Source organism: Engraulis encrasicolus, chromosome 10, assembly GCF_034702125.1.
Source record: "Engraulis encrasicolus isolate BLACKSEA-1 chromosome 10, IST_EnEncr_1.0, whole genome shotgun sequence".
Taxonomy (NCBI): domain Eukaryota; kingdom Metazoa; phylum Chordata; class Actinopteri; order Clupeiformes; family Engraulidae; genus Engraulis; species Engraulis encrasicolus.
In genome coordinates, this window is record NC_085866.1 from 35,205,338 (window position 1) to 35,220,337 (window position 15,000).

At 47.5% G+C, this 15,000-nt stretch overlaps 1 protein-coding gene across 1 annotated transcript in view; it reads left to right on the plus strand.

The window, feature by feature from the left end:
- plxna3 (plexin A3) overlaps window positions 1-15,000 on the plus strand; it is a 234,280-nt gene that overhangs the window by 87,728 nt on the left and 131,552 nt on the right. The window contains exons 6-8 of the mRNA XM_063208712.1: window positions 11,013-11,136; window positions 12,979-13,132; window positions 14,821-14,920. Of these exons, the coding sequence (XP_063064782.1) occupies window positions 11,013-11,136; window positions 12,979-13,132; window positions 14,821-14,920 (378 nt within the window). The remainder of the gene's footprint in view (window positions 1-11,012; window positions 11,137-12,978; window positions 13,133-14,820; window positions 14,921-15,000) is intronic.

A 15,000-nucleotide genomic window follows, 5' to 3' on the forward strand; every position in this document is an offset into this window, starting at 1 on the left:
CGGGGGTTGTTGGATGGGAAAATAGGTTTTTGAAATTGTGCAGAACAAGCGGTTGCGATAGGGGTTCGTCTGTTCTTTCCCCCTTTTTTCCCTCCAAACGGTGTAATATTTTGCTAGTGTCAGCCGCATTGCAGCTTTGTTCATTCATTTCTTTAACAGAGGAGCAGTGAGGTAGATAACGCTGTCCAAAGGTGGTTGAAGAAGTGTGTGTGTGTGTGTGTGCGCGTGCGTCTGTCCGTGTGCGCGCGCGTGTGTGTGTGTGTGTGCGCGCGTGTGCAGTAAGGGGCTGAGGGGGGAATTCTTTGTTCTGAGTCCCAGTCCCCCGTGAAGACCTTTTTTTCACATTCATCGAACAGAACCATACAAAAAGAGAAAAGACGGAGAGAAAGGAAGAAAAAGTAGAAGAAGAGAAAAGTGGAGAAAAGAAAGAAAGAAGGATGGAAAAGATGTCTGGGTGGAGAAAAAAAGGGGGAAAAAAAAGAATCCCCTCTGCCGCTCTCCTCCTCTTCTTCTTCTTCTATTTTCATCTCATCCATACCTTAATCAAGATAAAGATCTTTAATTAAGATGTAAATCGGGGATTGATGGAATAATTAGTGTGGGACTTTTTTTTTGGGCGGTGGTGCCGGTGCCAGTTGAGCAGAGTGAGTGGCATTTGTTTGCATATTAATGGCTGCCGCCCACCCGAATTTACATGACCTTGGGACGGGGGGCGCTCACGGCTCAATTAGGCGCACATCAAGCACACTGATGAACAGATTGAATGGAGGCTGACTTCGTCCTTGCACCCAATTTTGAGCCCTCCTCTCCCCTTCTCCAACTCTCTCTCTATGCACTGGCTCACACACGCAGGCATGCACACACACACACACACACACACACACACACCATACGCACCCAGTTCGAACCCCTCCTCTCTATCACCAGTACACACACACACGCACGTGTACACACACAGACACACACACACACACAGACACACACACGCACGTATACACACACACACACACACACACACACACACACACACACACACACACACACACACACACACACACACACACACACACACAGACACAGACACACACACACACACAGACACAGACACACACACAGACACCTCAGTCACACCCAATTCTAACCTCTCTCCCTGCCAACAACTCTTTCCCTTCTTCCCACATAGACATGCATGCCTACACACACACACACACACACACACACACACACACACACACACACACACACACACACACACACACACACACACACACACACACACACACAGACACAGACACAGACACACACACACACACAGTCAACCCCACACACACACTGCCCTCCCTCAGCCGGGTGGTGAGCGGGTGGGTGCCTTCTCCACCGTGCCATATCCAGACGGCATGTCTCACACTGCCCCTGCCCAACACCCTGTGTCGCCTTGCCTCTCCTCTCCTCGACTTCTCTCTTCCTCCTCTCTCCTCCTACTCTCCTCCTCCCCTCCTCCCCCTCCTCTCCTCTCCTCTGCTCTCCTCTCCTCTCCTCTCCTTCACTTCTCCAATCCTCCCCCCTTTTCCTACTCCTCTCCTCTCCTCTCTTCTTCTCGACTTCTCCCTCTTCCCACCTCTAGCATGGAGACTACTGCTGTGTGCCCGCTCTCTTGGTTCTCACTCTGTCACTCTTGACGCTCTCTCTCTCTCTCTCTCTCTCTCTCTCTCTCTCTCTCTCTCTCTCTCTCTCTCTCTCTCTCTCTCTCTCTCCCTCTCTCTCTCTCTCCCTTCTCATCCTCATTTCTGTTTCCCTCTCTCACACTCTCTCGTCTCTCTTGTTACTCTCTCTTGCACACTTGTTTCTTACCTTGCCCTCTACATCTCTCTCTCTATCTCTCTGTCTACCTCCCTGTCTGTCTCTATATTTCTCTCGTCTCCCCTTGTCACACAATCTATCACCCTCTTTCTGTCTGCCGCTCTCCTCTCTCCTTCTCTATTTCTGTCCAACTCTTTTCGGTCTGTCTGTCTGTCTGTCTGTCTGTCTGTCTGTCTGTCTGTCTGTCTGTCTGTCTGTCTGTCTCTCTCTCTCTCTCTCTCTCTCTCTCTCTCTCTCTCTCTCTCTCTCTCTCTCTCTCTCTCTCTCTCTCTCAAACACACATATACACACACACACCCTCTGTCTCCATCTTCCTTCCAAAACACTTCCACCCAGCGAGAGTGGGCAGAGAGTGAGAGGGGTGGAAGGGAGAGAGTGGAGGAGAGGAGAGGAGAGGAGAGGAGAGGAGAGAGGAGAGTGGAGGAGAGGAGAGGAGAGGAGAGGAGAGGAGAGTGGATTTGGCTCGAGTAGCGATATGTTCATGGGCATCATCTGTTGTTCTGTCTTGTCTGTGGTCACCAGACTCTACAGCTCAGTGTGTAACCAGAGGAGTGCAGGGAAGTGAGAAGCCTGGAGAGAGACTTTATTAAGTGACCTTTTTTATTTCGCTCATTCACAATATTCAGTATGAAAGATCAGAATCAAATGTTATTGGCCACATATGCTTGCATATGCAGTACAGCGCCAGGATTCTGACCCAGGGAGATGGTAGCTCTCTATTCATCTGACATGTCACTGTAGCCACCTCATTACCACACCCACTAACTCTGCCGGTTTACAACATTTGCTGTGCTCCCATAGAATGAAAAGATAATGGCGGATAAAGGAGGAAAGACATAATTGTGCGAAATGCGTTTTATAGTACAATACAGTACATGAGTGGAAATGCAATATATGCACGCATGCAGTGCATCACAGGGAACTGGATATGTAATATAGGCTCCTAATGTAAGACATGATGTTCCATAATATATTAGTGGTTGTCTATTATGATGTAGATTGAGGTGCAGTTGAATTTCGAACCAAAGAAACACAGCGGTTAAAACATTCATTTCCTTGTAAAGTGGGTTAACCCGTGCCCTTGATGCTGTTCTGTCGCCCATGGCCTTGATGATGTTCTGTTATACCGATTCAACAGTTTAGAAAGGCAATCATGATTATATCCCCCTCCCACCCCTTCCCCTAAACTCTTATTCCTCCCCTCCTCTCACAAAGACACACAACACACTGCTGTCGAGGAGCACGTTCGGCGGTTGTGGACGTGTTCCTGTGTGCTGTGCCACTGAGTGGGGAGGGCGTCCCACGGGAGAGAGGACCAGAAATGGGGGCTATTGTTGCCCAGCGTGGGGCGTGATGATGGCGGCCTGTGCCAAGCTGTGCCCCCCCCTCCAGCGCTAGTGCTAGCACTGGGCACTAATGCCACCACCATGTCTGTCCCCACACACACACACACACACACACACACACACACACACACACACACACACACACACACACACACACACACACACACACACACACACACACACACACACACACACACACACACACACACACACACACACACACAGTGCAGCTCATTACCCAGGCCACCCGGCAAACACATGCCCCATTCACACAGCCAAAACCATGCCCAGGGGTAGGATAGGATAGGATTGTGTGTGTGTGTGTGTGTGTGTGTGTGTGTGTGTGTGTGTGTGTGTGTGTGTGTGTGTGTGTGCGTGTGTGTGTGCGCGTGTGCGTGTGTGTGTGCGTGTGTGTGCGTGTGTGCATGTAGTATCGTCTGTGTGTGTGTGTGTGTGTGTGTGTGTGTGTGTGTGTGTTTAGTAGGGTGGATATAGTTGCGGTTGGTGGTGGTACATCACTTTCTTGCGGGTAAAACACGTGCGGCGCATCCCCAACTCCACTCTGAGGGCTGCTTGCTTCCCAGTTGGTGATCTGTGTCAATTTCCAGAAAGATGCGGGGGCTCAGGGCTGGCTATGTGAAGTTCAGCCATATTGGACCACCTCCCTCTCATTAATGTGTTGTGGTTTTGCGATCATCTGAGATTTTGAACCGGGGGGATTTACTGAGAAGAAGTGTACTGTAATTGCATTTGACAAACATAAACACACCAATGTTCTTTTGGATTTTTTTTTTCATCTTCATGTAATTGAATGTAATTGAAAGCACGGATGGTTCTATGATGTTTTTTCTGCGTAATTTCCTACAGATGTCTAATTAAATTCTAAAGGTGACCTCCGCTGCTACTAACAGGAAAGTGGTGATGGCGAAACTGCTCCGCCACTGCCTGATATGCGCGCACACATGCACACACCTCACTCATTAAAATCAGAATTTTTTGTATTCTTTGATCAAAAATCACATCATCCTTTTCATTTCTGAGATAAAAGGACGTGACAATCTAAGCAGTCTGCTTCAATTGTTAAGAAATAAAATATATATCTGTAAGGCTGCTGTGAATGTTGAAGTCCAAATGGAAACAGCTTCTGATAAAGACTGAAGAAATAAACTGTTTATCAGAGCCTCCTTTCCACTGGGAAGTGGGGTTTTTACATTGCCATGAGATGTTATGAAAGGTTTATCTGAACATTTATACACACACACACTCTTGTTCAGAAACACTAACTCACACATATACACATGCACACACATACTCACTCATGCTCACTCATGTACATGCACACACACACACACACACACACACACACACACACACACACACACACACACACACACACACACACACACACACACACACACACACACACACACACACACACACACACACACACTCTCCTTAAACCATCACCACCAAAATTCATCACTTTTTTTCCTTCCTTCCTTCCTTCCTTCCTGAGTGGAGTAGAGTGGAGGGGAGACTGGCTGACTGTGGGCTTGGGGCTGTGACCTGCTTCTCTCTCTCTTCTCTTCTCTTCTCCTCTGCTTGTTGCCTTGGCTTTGTGTGCCAGTCCCCAGTGGCTCTTTAGCCCTCAGCCATCATCCTAGCTGAGCCAGGCTGGAGAAAAGGAGGAGGGGATGGAGAGATGGAGGAGGAGAGACAGACATGGGGAGGTATGGAGATGGAGAGGAGAGAAGGGGGTGGAGGGGTTCGAGGAAAAGAATGAAGAAAAAAAGGAACGAAAGAAATGAATGGGAAAAAAACACAAAGTGCAAGTGCATACTGGGAAGGGGTCTGTGTCCATGGCAACAACGGGAAACTGCAAGATGGATCTGCGGCGTGATTCAAATCAGCCCTATTTGGTGATTTCGGCGCAACTGTATCTGTTTATAGGGCACTGGCGAGCACATCTCCCAAGATGCCCCTGTGTATTCACCAGCGCACAAACATGCTTACACACACTACGCACACAATGGACACTATGTGCGCTCTCGCACACACATGCACACAAACGCACACACAATGCACACAACACACAACACACACACACACACACACACACACACACACACACACAAGCTTGTTCTTGCTAAAACACCATCAGCCACTGAGACTTCATTAGTGTTCTATAAACGATTCATCCTCTTGACATTTTGTCAGCCACTGTTTAGTAAAGTACACACGTTATGTACATGAGTAAATATCTTGCTCTCTCTCTCTCTCTCTCTCTCTCTCTCTCTCTCTCTCTCTCTCTCTCTCCCCTCTCTCTCTCTCTCTCTCTCGCTCTCTCTCTGTCTCTCCTTCTCTCTCTTTCACTGTAGCAATAAGGAGATAATAATAACAGTCTGGCAGCTAACACTGAAAAGATAATGGAAAAAAAAGAAAATCAATGTTTGTTTTTTGGGCAAGTTTTTTTTTCATAGTTTGTCCCATCTTTATTGCTGAAGTGTCATCTTGCGCATTTCCTCCACAGGTATAATTACAGTATTAGTCGAACGGAGCATGGTGTCGTTAACAAAATGAGGCGTTTATTATGTAAAGGCAATGAATTGAAAAATGAGTAACACACACATCTTAACATAATTTTTTTTACCGCAGAATTAGAATCTTACCATAAACGCTTGCTGACGGCATGTCTTACTGCATGGGCATGTTAATCAGATTCCCTAACGCAATGATGGAAAGAGGATTTAGCCATGGATTACATAACGCAATAGATCGTGATCAGCACCGGCCAACATATTTTTTTGATTCTATATGGTGTAGCATCGCTTGCTAAATTCACTCAGATGAGAGTTGAGAAGGGAGTTCAGCTTCACAGAAATTTAAAAATGCCATCCAACGAACTGTTGCATGAGAGTGCAGCAGATTCTTCTCCTCCTCCACGCACATTAATTAATATGCCTGATTGATTATTTTTCCGTCTGCTTGAAACGCTCTCTCTCTCTCTCTCTCTCTCTCTCTCTCTCTCTCTCCCCCTCCCTCTCTCTCCTTCTCTCTCTCCCCCCCCCTGACTCCAAGTCGGCTTCTCACTCCCCCGCTGGGTCAAGAAGGACCCTTATGAAACCATGTGTAGGTTTCAATTTGCTGTTCCAAACCAGCCTGACCTATCATTTGCAGCAAGTCTTGCATGACCTTTTCAGAAAAAAAGAAAAAAAAAAGTATGGTTCAGTGGCGAAAAAAAAGGTAGGGGGTGTTGGGTTCGGCCGGCTTTTATATATTGTAAAATGGAAAAAAAAATCTCTTTTGCGGTCGTGCAGCCGTGTGCACGGGCTGTGAGAGCGCCCTGTGCTTCCGCGCTGCTTTAATTCAGCCTGCCGAATTAGGTACAGTAATAGAGCTCTTGAAAATTGAAATGGCCTAGGCCCAGTGAATTGGCCTTGCTTAAAGCCATCTCTCCCAGTAAAAAAAGGAGGGGGGTGACTCAGACCTAACCCAGCCACGTTATACAACCGTCCTCTGCTCTCCTCTCCTCTCTCCTCTCTCCTCTCATTCGTTCTGTGCCTCGTTCACTCTCTTGGTACCTTCGCTTGTGCACTCATTTGTTCACTCGTTCACTCGAGGAGAGCCGCGCGTTTTCAAGTTCAAGGAAAGGAAAGAAGAAGAAGGAGAAAAAAAAACGAGAGCAGGGCAGCACACCCTGTGCACGCATGGCAAAACTTTCACCGCAGGTTAATGTGGGACCTCAATCTCTCATTCACTCTCCTCTCTCCTCTTTTCCTCTCCCTCCCTCTTGTACTCTCTCACACTCCCTCTCTTTTGCTCTCCCTCTTTCTCCCTTGCCACTCTTTTTCTTTCTCTCCATCCTCCTTTTGCCTTTAAGATTAATGTGGAACCCCAATCTCTCCTTTCACTACTCTTTCCTCTTTCCCTCTCTTACCCTCTCCCTCTTGTCCTTCCTCTCCCTTTCCCTCTCCTCTCTCCTTCTAAAGGGCCGTACACACACGTCGCTGCTAGTTACTCGCTCAGCGGATGAAGTCAATAGAATGTCTACGTGTTCCCACGAGTCTCGCTGGCGAGTAGGCGAGGAGAGTACAGGCGATGCGATGTGGGCGGGTTCCGAGATAAACTTATTTTATCTCCGAGCGACGCGAGTTAAGCGAGTAACCAATTGGAATGCAGAATACAGATTATTGACAGGTGACGTTGCCCCTGTGGTGTTCTGACCACCCAACTTCTGCACGCCATCACACTTTGGTTAAACGTGTTGAGGAAATTACATACAGTGTACACCATCAAAGGCTCATATGCATGGTTGTGCACAGCACACGATCAACGTTAAACAGCGTAGCCCTACATTTTGTTTCGTACGGACGTTATTGGCGCGGACAGCGGGAACCATGACAACCAGTAAACAAAATCACCCAGAGCGAGTGGCAAGTAGGCGAGTGAGCAAGTAGCGAGTAAATAGCAGCGACGTGTGTGTACGGCCCTTTACTCTGTCCACCTCTCATCTCCTTTCTGTTTCCCATCTGAGAAGCCCTGAACCCAGTGCCACCCCTCCACCTTCTCCTCTAATCGTTTATGAACCCATTTCACTTAATCCCCCCTCTGCTCTGCGCACAAGAGTTGAGGAGAGGAGAGGAGAGGAGAGGAGAGGAGAGGAGAGGAGAGGAGCGAGCCTCACCTGCTAATTGAAGATGTGTCGAGCCCATTGCGTTCTCCAGGAGGCTTGTGGAAGGTCACATGGGAGCTCAGGGGGCCCTCGTGCTCCTGTCGCCTCTGTCATCATTGGGGGTTAGATTGGGGTGGTGGTGCTGTTAGCTCCGTCATCGTTGGTAAGCGGCGGTGTGGGGATAGCTGGGTGTTGAGGTTATTGACTCTCATCATTTGGGGTGCTGTGGTAGTGAGGCGTGTGGAGATGGGGTTGGGGGGGGGGGGGGATTTTGTTAGCTCATCATGATTTAGACACTTGGCTGGCGGATTGGGTGGGGGTTTGTATTGTGGTGACTTGATTGTCCGTCTCTTGTCACCATTAGTGGGGGGCTGGATGCCGTTAGCTCCATCATTGGGGTATTGGGGGAGGGTGTGTTGGGGTTGTCGTCACTGGTAAACTGCTCAGGGGGAGGTCATAGGGAGATGGTACGGCTCTGTCATCAGGAGACTGGTGTGTGGGTGGGGATCGCTGTCAGCTCGCTCATTGGGGGACTCGGGGGAGGCGGAGGGTGATGATGTCATTTGCGTTGTCATGATTAGTATACTGTGTTGGCGATGGTGGGGGTCGTTGGGAGTAGGACTTGCACTGCGGGCTCTGTCATTATTGGGGATCTGAGGTAGGGGCGTGGGGAGTGTGCGCTGCTGTTATCTTTTCCATCATTTGTAGGACTGAGGTGGGGGAGTATGTGTTGCAGTTGTCTTTTTATCATTTGGGGATCTGGGGGGGGGGAGTTGTACTGTATGTGATTAGGAGTGGTGGTGGTGGTGGTGATGGGGGATGGTGGGGGTTGTCATGATGACAAAGAAAGGGCTACCTTACTATCATGGTGAGGGGTGTTTAGCAGAGGTAGTGGAGGAAAAGGGCTGGGGTAAGCGTAGGGTAGACTGGGGGGCTGGGACTTATCATAAATCACATTACTGCTCTTCCACCAGGAAGAGTAGTGGATGTAATTGGATGAAAATCTCATTCTAGAATCTGGCGCGATAGAGCAAGAGAGAGAGAACGAGAGAGAGAGAGAACAAGAGAGAGAGAGAGAGAGAGAACGAGAGAGAGAGAGAGAGAGAGAGAGAGAGAGAGAGAGAGAGAGAGAGAGAGAGAGAGAGAGAATGAGAACGAGAGAACGAGCAAGCAAAGAGAGAGAGGAAGAGAAAAGCAAGAGCGAGCAACAATGGCAAGGAAGTAGTGGTAAATCTTTGAGGCGAGATGTGTATGAGAAGCAGACATGTCTGCCGCTATTTCTTTAATTAAGCGTGTTCCCGTTTCTTTCTGCCGACATATGGCGGTAATTAGAGGTAAACAAATCATTAATGACGTGTTTCGTCTCGAGTGAATGGCGACAGAGATGGCAACACGTCCTATTGGGTTTCAGATGCTTCTGCAGAGCGAATGTTGTGGAAAAAAACCAGCATGGATTGTTTTGAAAAGCTGGGATGAAAAACAAAATCCCTATTCTGGCTTTTTTCCGCATACCGTTTACTTTTTTTTTTTTTTTTTTTTTCCACATGAAATGTGTCCCATGAAGCACCAGGAATATCTCGTTTAACTGTCCACTCCCTTCATAGGCCTATAGCGCTTTTGCGTATGCCTCTCCGTTTCTAACGCTAACTAATAGCTAACCGTGTGGGTAGTGTTTTTGAATCCGGCTACTTGAATTAAACAACGCTTTTCCTTTATCAGTATCACACCCCCTCTAATGACGATCATGGAGTCAAATGCCAAGCGCTTCATTAGGGCTCGATTTATCTGGTCTGCGGAACATCTCGGCGCTCGCTCGCTTTTCCTCTGGTCTCGGCTCCTATTCCTCTTCTGTGTTTTCAGAGCGAGCAGCAGGAGGTGTCATCTCTTAACTGCTTAGGCAGGGATTTTTAATGCCGTAAATTTGTTTCCTGCATCCTCGCCTTTTCTGTACGCGCACCGTGTCTCGCTCGCTCATAAACATGCACGCCGGTGCCTCTCTCTCTCTCTCTCTCTCTCTCTCTCTCTCTCTCGCTCCCTGTAACAGCCTTTTAACACCACGAACAAATGGGACAGCACCATAAATGTTTTAATATTAGTCGTCTTTTTTCCATACAGTCAGCTGCAGGGCAAAAGAATATACACGGCCACGTTTAGAGGAGAGTAGAATATATAGGCAACAGTATATGAAATCTCAAATATGAAATGTACTTTGATTTTTCTCTTCTTTGTATAAATACTAGGACATGGCCCCCTTTTTTTCTACTGAAGCGGCATGCCATATTATTGGCATTAGATTTCTGTTTGTGTGCAGAAAAGCATCTTGACTCAATCAAAACAGGTTTCCAAGTTATTGCAGTGGTTTTGGCACATCTGTGGCCACACACACATCCACACACGCACACACGCGCACACACACACACGCACACGTGCACGCGCACGCGCACGCGCACGCGCACGCACACGCACACGCGCACACACACACACACACACACACACACACACACACACACACACACACACACACACACACACACACACACACACACACAGCTCAGCCCACTGGCCCAGTGCCTTTGTAAGCATCTCAAAGACGGATCTCTTTACAGGTGTGGTCTAGTGGTCTAGAGTGGGGGGTTGAGGGACAGCTGCCAGAAGACGTCATTTAAAATGGCTCTCTTCCACATATTTGGCAGCGGAACCTCTTGTTTGATCGTGTGTGTGTGTGTGTGCGCCCATGTGGGCACGTGCTTGCGTGCACGTGCATTTGTGACTATCACTTATGTCATCAAAACATTGGCGTATATTTTTACCCGAGATCCTTATCATAGTAAAACCTGCTTGTCTAGCTTTGTATCCCTGCATGTGTGTGCATTTGTGGTGTTGATTATTGGTGCCTGTGTTAATGTCAGGTTTGTGTTTCTCTGAACCGGAGTGATTTTGACAAGATTCCGATGAATATTGCTTTTTTGTGTGTTTTTAGTCAGATGTACGTGTAGTGATTGATGAGATCCTAATGATTATTGGTTGTGTGTGTGCGTGTGTTCATGTGTGTGTGTGTGTACGTTTGTGTGTGCGAGTACATTTTTGACAAGGTCCTAATGTTTCCATAATCTCTCTGTCCCTGTGTGTGTCAGGTGTTCGCGTCAGGAGGCGTGCGAGAAGTGGTCGGAGCCGCAGCACTTTGCCACCGAGCTGAAGCAGTGCACTGAGGTCACCGTCACACCCAGCAACATGTCCGTCACCTCGCCCGCCACTCAGGTGAGCAGCACAGCACTGTAGAATACAGCACAATAATATACAGTAAAAGTACAGCACAGCACTGTAGAGTACAGCACAGTAATATACAGTAAAAGTACAGCACAGCACCGCACTATTCAGTTAGCTCTCCAGGAGCCCTGTAGATTACAATTTACAGTACACACAGCACATTACAGTGCTATACACCCCAAAGCTATGCACATCACAGTATCACAGTACTCTATAGCAGTGTTTCTCAACCTTTTTTTAGGCGAGGCACCCTTTCAAATCATGAAAAATTTCAAGGCACCCCAAACCAACAAGCCATAACATGGCATCGCATCCGATACCACACAAGCTTAGAAAAGTAATACATTTGGAGACGTCACACGACCTACGTTCGAAGTTGTAGCAGACTGGGGCGACCTATATTTACTTTAATGTGCGTAAATGGCAGATGAAAGATTCCACTGACTAGCATTAACTTATCAATTTAGACAAATATGTATTATATTACATAATTTATTTCTCAGCCACGTTTCCGCGGCACCCCTGAGGGTGGGCCGCGGCACCCCAGGGTGCCCCGGCACCCCTGTTGAGAAACACTGGTCTATAGTACAGTATTAACCTTTAAGATTGTGGGTTTTTGAGCATTCTATAAAAAGAATGCGTTCTATAACAATGCAAGATTCTACAATTCCATATTATATTGAATGGCGCCCAGAATTCTATAGAACTTTTACTGCCCGAACATTCCTGTCACACCGGTGTGACGGTACACTCAGTAGTAGACTATAGGCTACAGTACAATAAAACACTCTACAATAAAGTATCAAAGACCCTTGATTACTTACCTTGCTATAACAGGAGCAGCAAGCACACACGGATACATGCCTACATTCATACAATGTATGTACATGTTCACTCTCAAACACAATAAATGACACAGCAGCACATTTGTGCGCCCATGCATAACGAGCATAGCAAGAAACCCCATGCCATCCAGTCTCTACACTCTCACACTTTGTCTATGCCTCATTCACTCACACTGATATCGGATGGAGGAGGGTGAGAAAATCCTCCACTCTCAATTCACTCTTACTTCTATATGGAGATAAACGTGAGTAAAAAAAATATAATGTGAGGTTGTGATTGAATCCCGTAGGAACACTTTTTGGTCTGTGTATCTGTCTGTCAGTTCTGTTTGTCTGTCTGTTCCCGACTGTTGCCTTTGTTGTGTATCTGTGGTATCCATCTATTTTACACACTGGCTGTCAATCCAAACTTTGTGTGTGTGTGTGTGTGTGCACGCGTGTGCGTGTGCGTGCGTGTGTGTGTGTGTGTGTGTGTGTGTGTGTGTGTGTGTGTGTATGTGTGTGTGTGTGTGTGTGTGTGTATTTGTGAGCTGCATTGCGCATTCTGAGGCAGAGATGGTTACATTCAGATCTATCTGCATATAGATGTCTCTGTCAAAACAGGCATGAATATGAAATGCATGTACATTTCTCTCTCTCTGTGTGTGTGTGTGTGCGTGCGTGCGTGCGTGCGTGCGTGCGTGCGTGCGTGCGTGCGTGCGCTTGCATGTGTATACTGTGTGTGTGTGCGCGCACGTGTGTCTTTGTGTGCATGCGCCCTCATGTGCTTGTGAATATATGTGCAGTATATATACATATATTATCCCAATGCACACCAGTGTGTGAGTTTTTTTTATGTATGTGTATACTTTTTAATAGTATTTCCATGCATTTAACAAATAAAAATCCTTGTAATTCTTGACAACCTCTGTGTGTATGCGCACTTGAGTGTAATGCTCATGTGTGTTTTAATGCTCTGCCCCCACGTGTGTCTTTCTCCTCCACCCAGGTGAGTGTGCGGGTGGAGAACGTGCCCAGTCTGTCAGCGGGCGTCACCTGTCTGTTCGAGGGCATGTCTGAGAGCCAGGGGGAGGTGCTCTCCAAGGGACAGGTGCTCTGCATGTCCCCCACCCTCAGGGACCTGCCTGGCCTCACCAGCTACGGTAAGCAGGCCAGAAACACAACAAAGCACAGCTTTATTCACACAAGATGGCCTGGGTCTTTGTAGGGGAGCCTGGGGTTGTGGCAGAGGACAAGAATAGAGGTGTGTAGTCCTCCAAGGGGAATGCCAGGGGTCATGGAATGCTGGAATACATGGAGCTGGTAAGGAAAGAAAGAAAGATAGATAGATAGATAGATAGATAGATAGATAGATAGATAGATAGATAGATAGATAGATAGATAGATAGTGTGTTTCGAATGCGCTTTTTCGTATGCAGCTACTCTATATCCTCATCATACCTGCATTAGGTGACTTGGAAATGCAGTCTGCCTGGCAGCAGTTGGGCATGTGTATTTTTTCACTTGATGGATTTGTCAGTGTGTTGCAAAAAGGGAAGAAAACATCCTAATAGAAGGGGTTTCAACCATTTGCAAAAAAAACCATCCTCTTTTCCCCAAATTAAAATGAAAAAAAAAAAAGAAAAACGTCACAAACATTACTTTCCTCTCTGTGAACATCACGATAATGTGTTTGAAACTACTCTTATTCCAGTTCCATTTTCTTTTTTTCCCCCTTTTATTTTCTTTTTTCTAAAGCCTCCGGTACCATCAGAAATGCACTGATGGTAACCTTTAAAGCACACAGGCCTTATTATTTCCATTAATGACAATTACAGACTGTCCGAATAGAAATATTATGCCAATTATCTTGAGGAGAGGCACACAAGTATAATTGGCAGCGGCAGAAATGTAGGCATTAGCTAGGCGAAAAATGAAAGGGAGCGGCAGGTTTGGAAGAGTAAGTGCATTCCACTCACAGGTGGAATAGGAGCAGAGCAGAGAGATGGGGAGAGGAAGAGGAGAGGTGAGCTGAGGAGAGGAGGAAGAGGAGGAGGAGGAGGAGAGAGGTGAGCAAGAGAGAGATGGAGAGGTGAGCTGGGGAGAGAGGGAGAGGAGGAAGAGGGGAGGAGGAGAGGAGAAGAAGAGGAGGATTGAGCAGGAGAGGAAGCGGGAGAGGAAGAGAAGACGAGTGGTGAGTGAGAGACGGAGCAGGATAGAAAGAGGAGTGGTGATTGAGAGAGGCAGTGGAAGAGGAGATGGGTATTGAGCCAGAGTGGGAGAGGGGATGTAGAGGAGTGGAGAGGGAGAGGGAGAGGGGGGTGGAGGAGAGTGGAAGTAGTGGTGGAGAGCGAGGTACAGTGGGGTAGCCATCAGCCCATGAGGGGGGTAATCAGTGGTTCCGTTATTGAGTTTGGCTTGGAAGAGGGGAGTAATCATAGCATAAGTAAAGGTGTGTGCATGCATGTGTATGTGTGTGTGCGTGTGTGTGAGTGCATGTGCGTGTGTGCTTGTGTGTGTGTGTGTGTGTGTGTGTGTGTGTGTGTGTGTGTGTGTGCGCGCGTGTGTTTTTGTGCAGGTGTTTGTGCGTGTGCGTGTGTATGTGTGTGTGCATGCGTGTGCGTGTACGTATCTGCCTGTGTATGGGTCTGTTAAAAGGGTGGGTGTGTGTGTGTGTTGGGGTGGGGTGTGGACTTCCAAACAAGTCCCTCACAGCGGGTGTCGAGTGCTCACTTCCCTCTCCTAACATATCTTTTTTTCTGTCGCTTCCTTTCCTTTCACTTGGGTCTCACTGACTAGATGGCTGGAGTGTCTGTTTCTGAAGTGTGTGTTTTTCCCATCCCTTCCTCAGGTGACAAGCGCGTGGTCAAGCTGTCTCTCAAGTCAAAGGAGAGCGGACACACGTTCATCACCACTGACTTCACCTTCTACAACTGCAGCGTACTCCAGTCGTAAGTGTCTTTTGCTGTTTGTTTATCTGCCCACGCAACGGAATTCTCTTTTCTGATTGGCTGATGGGGTGGCAATGAAT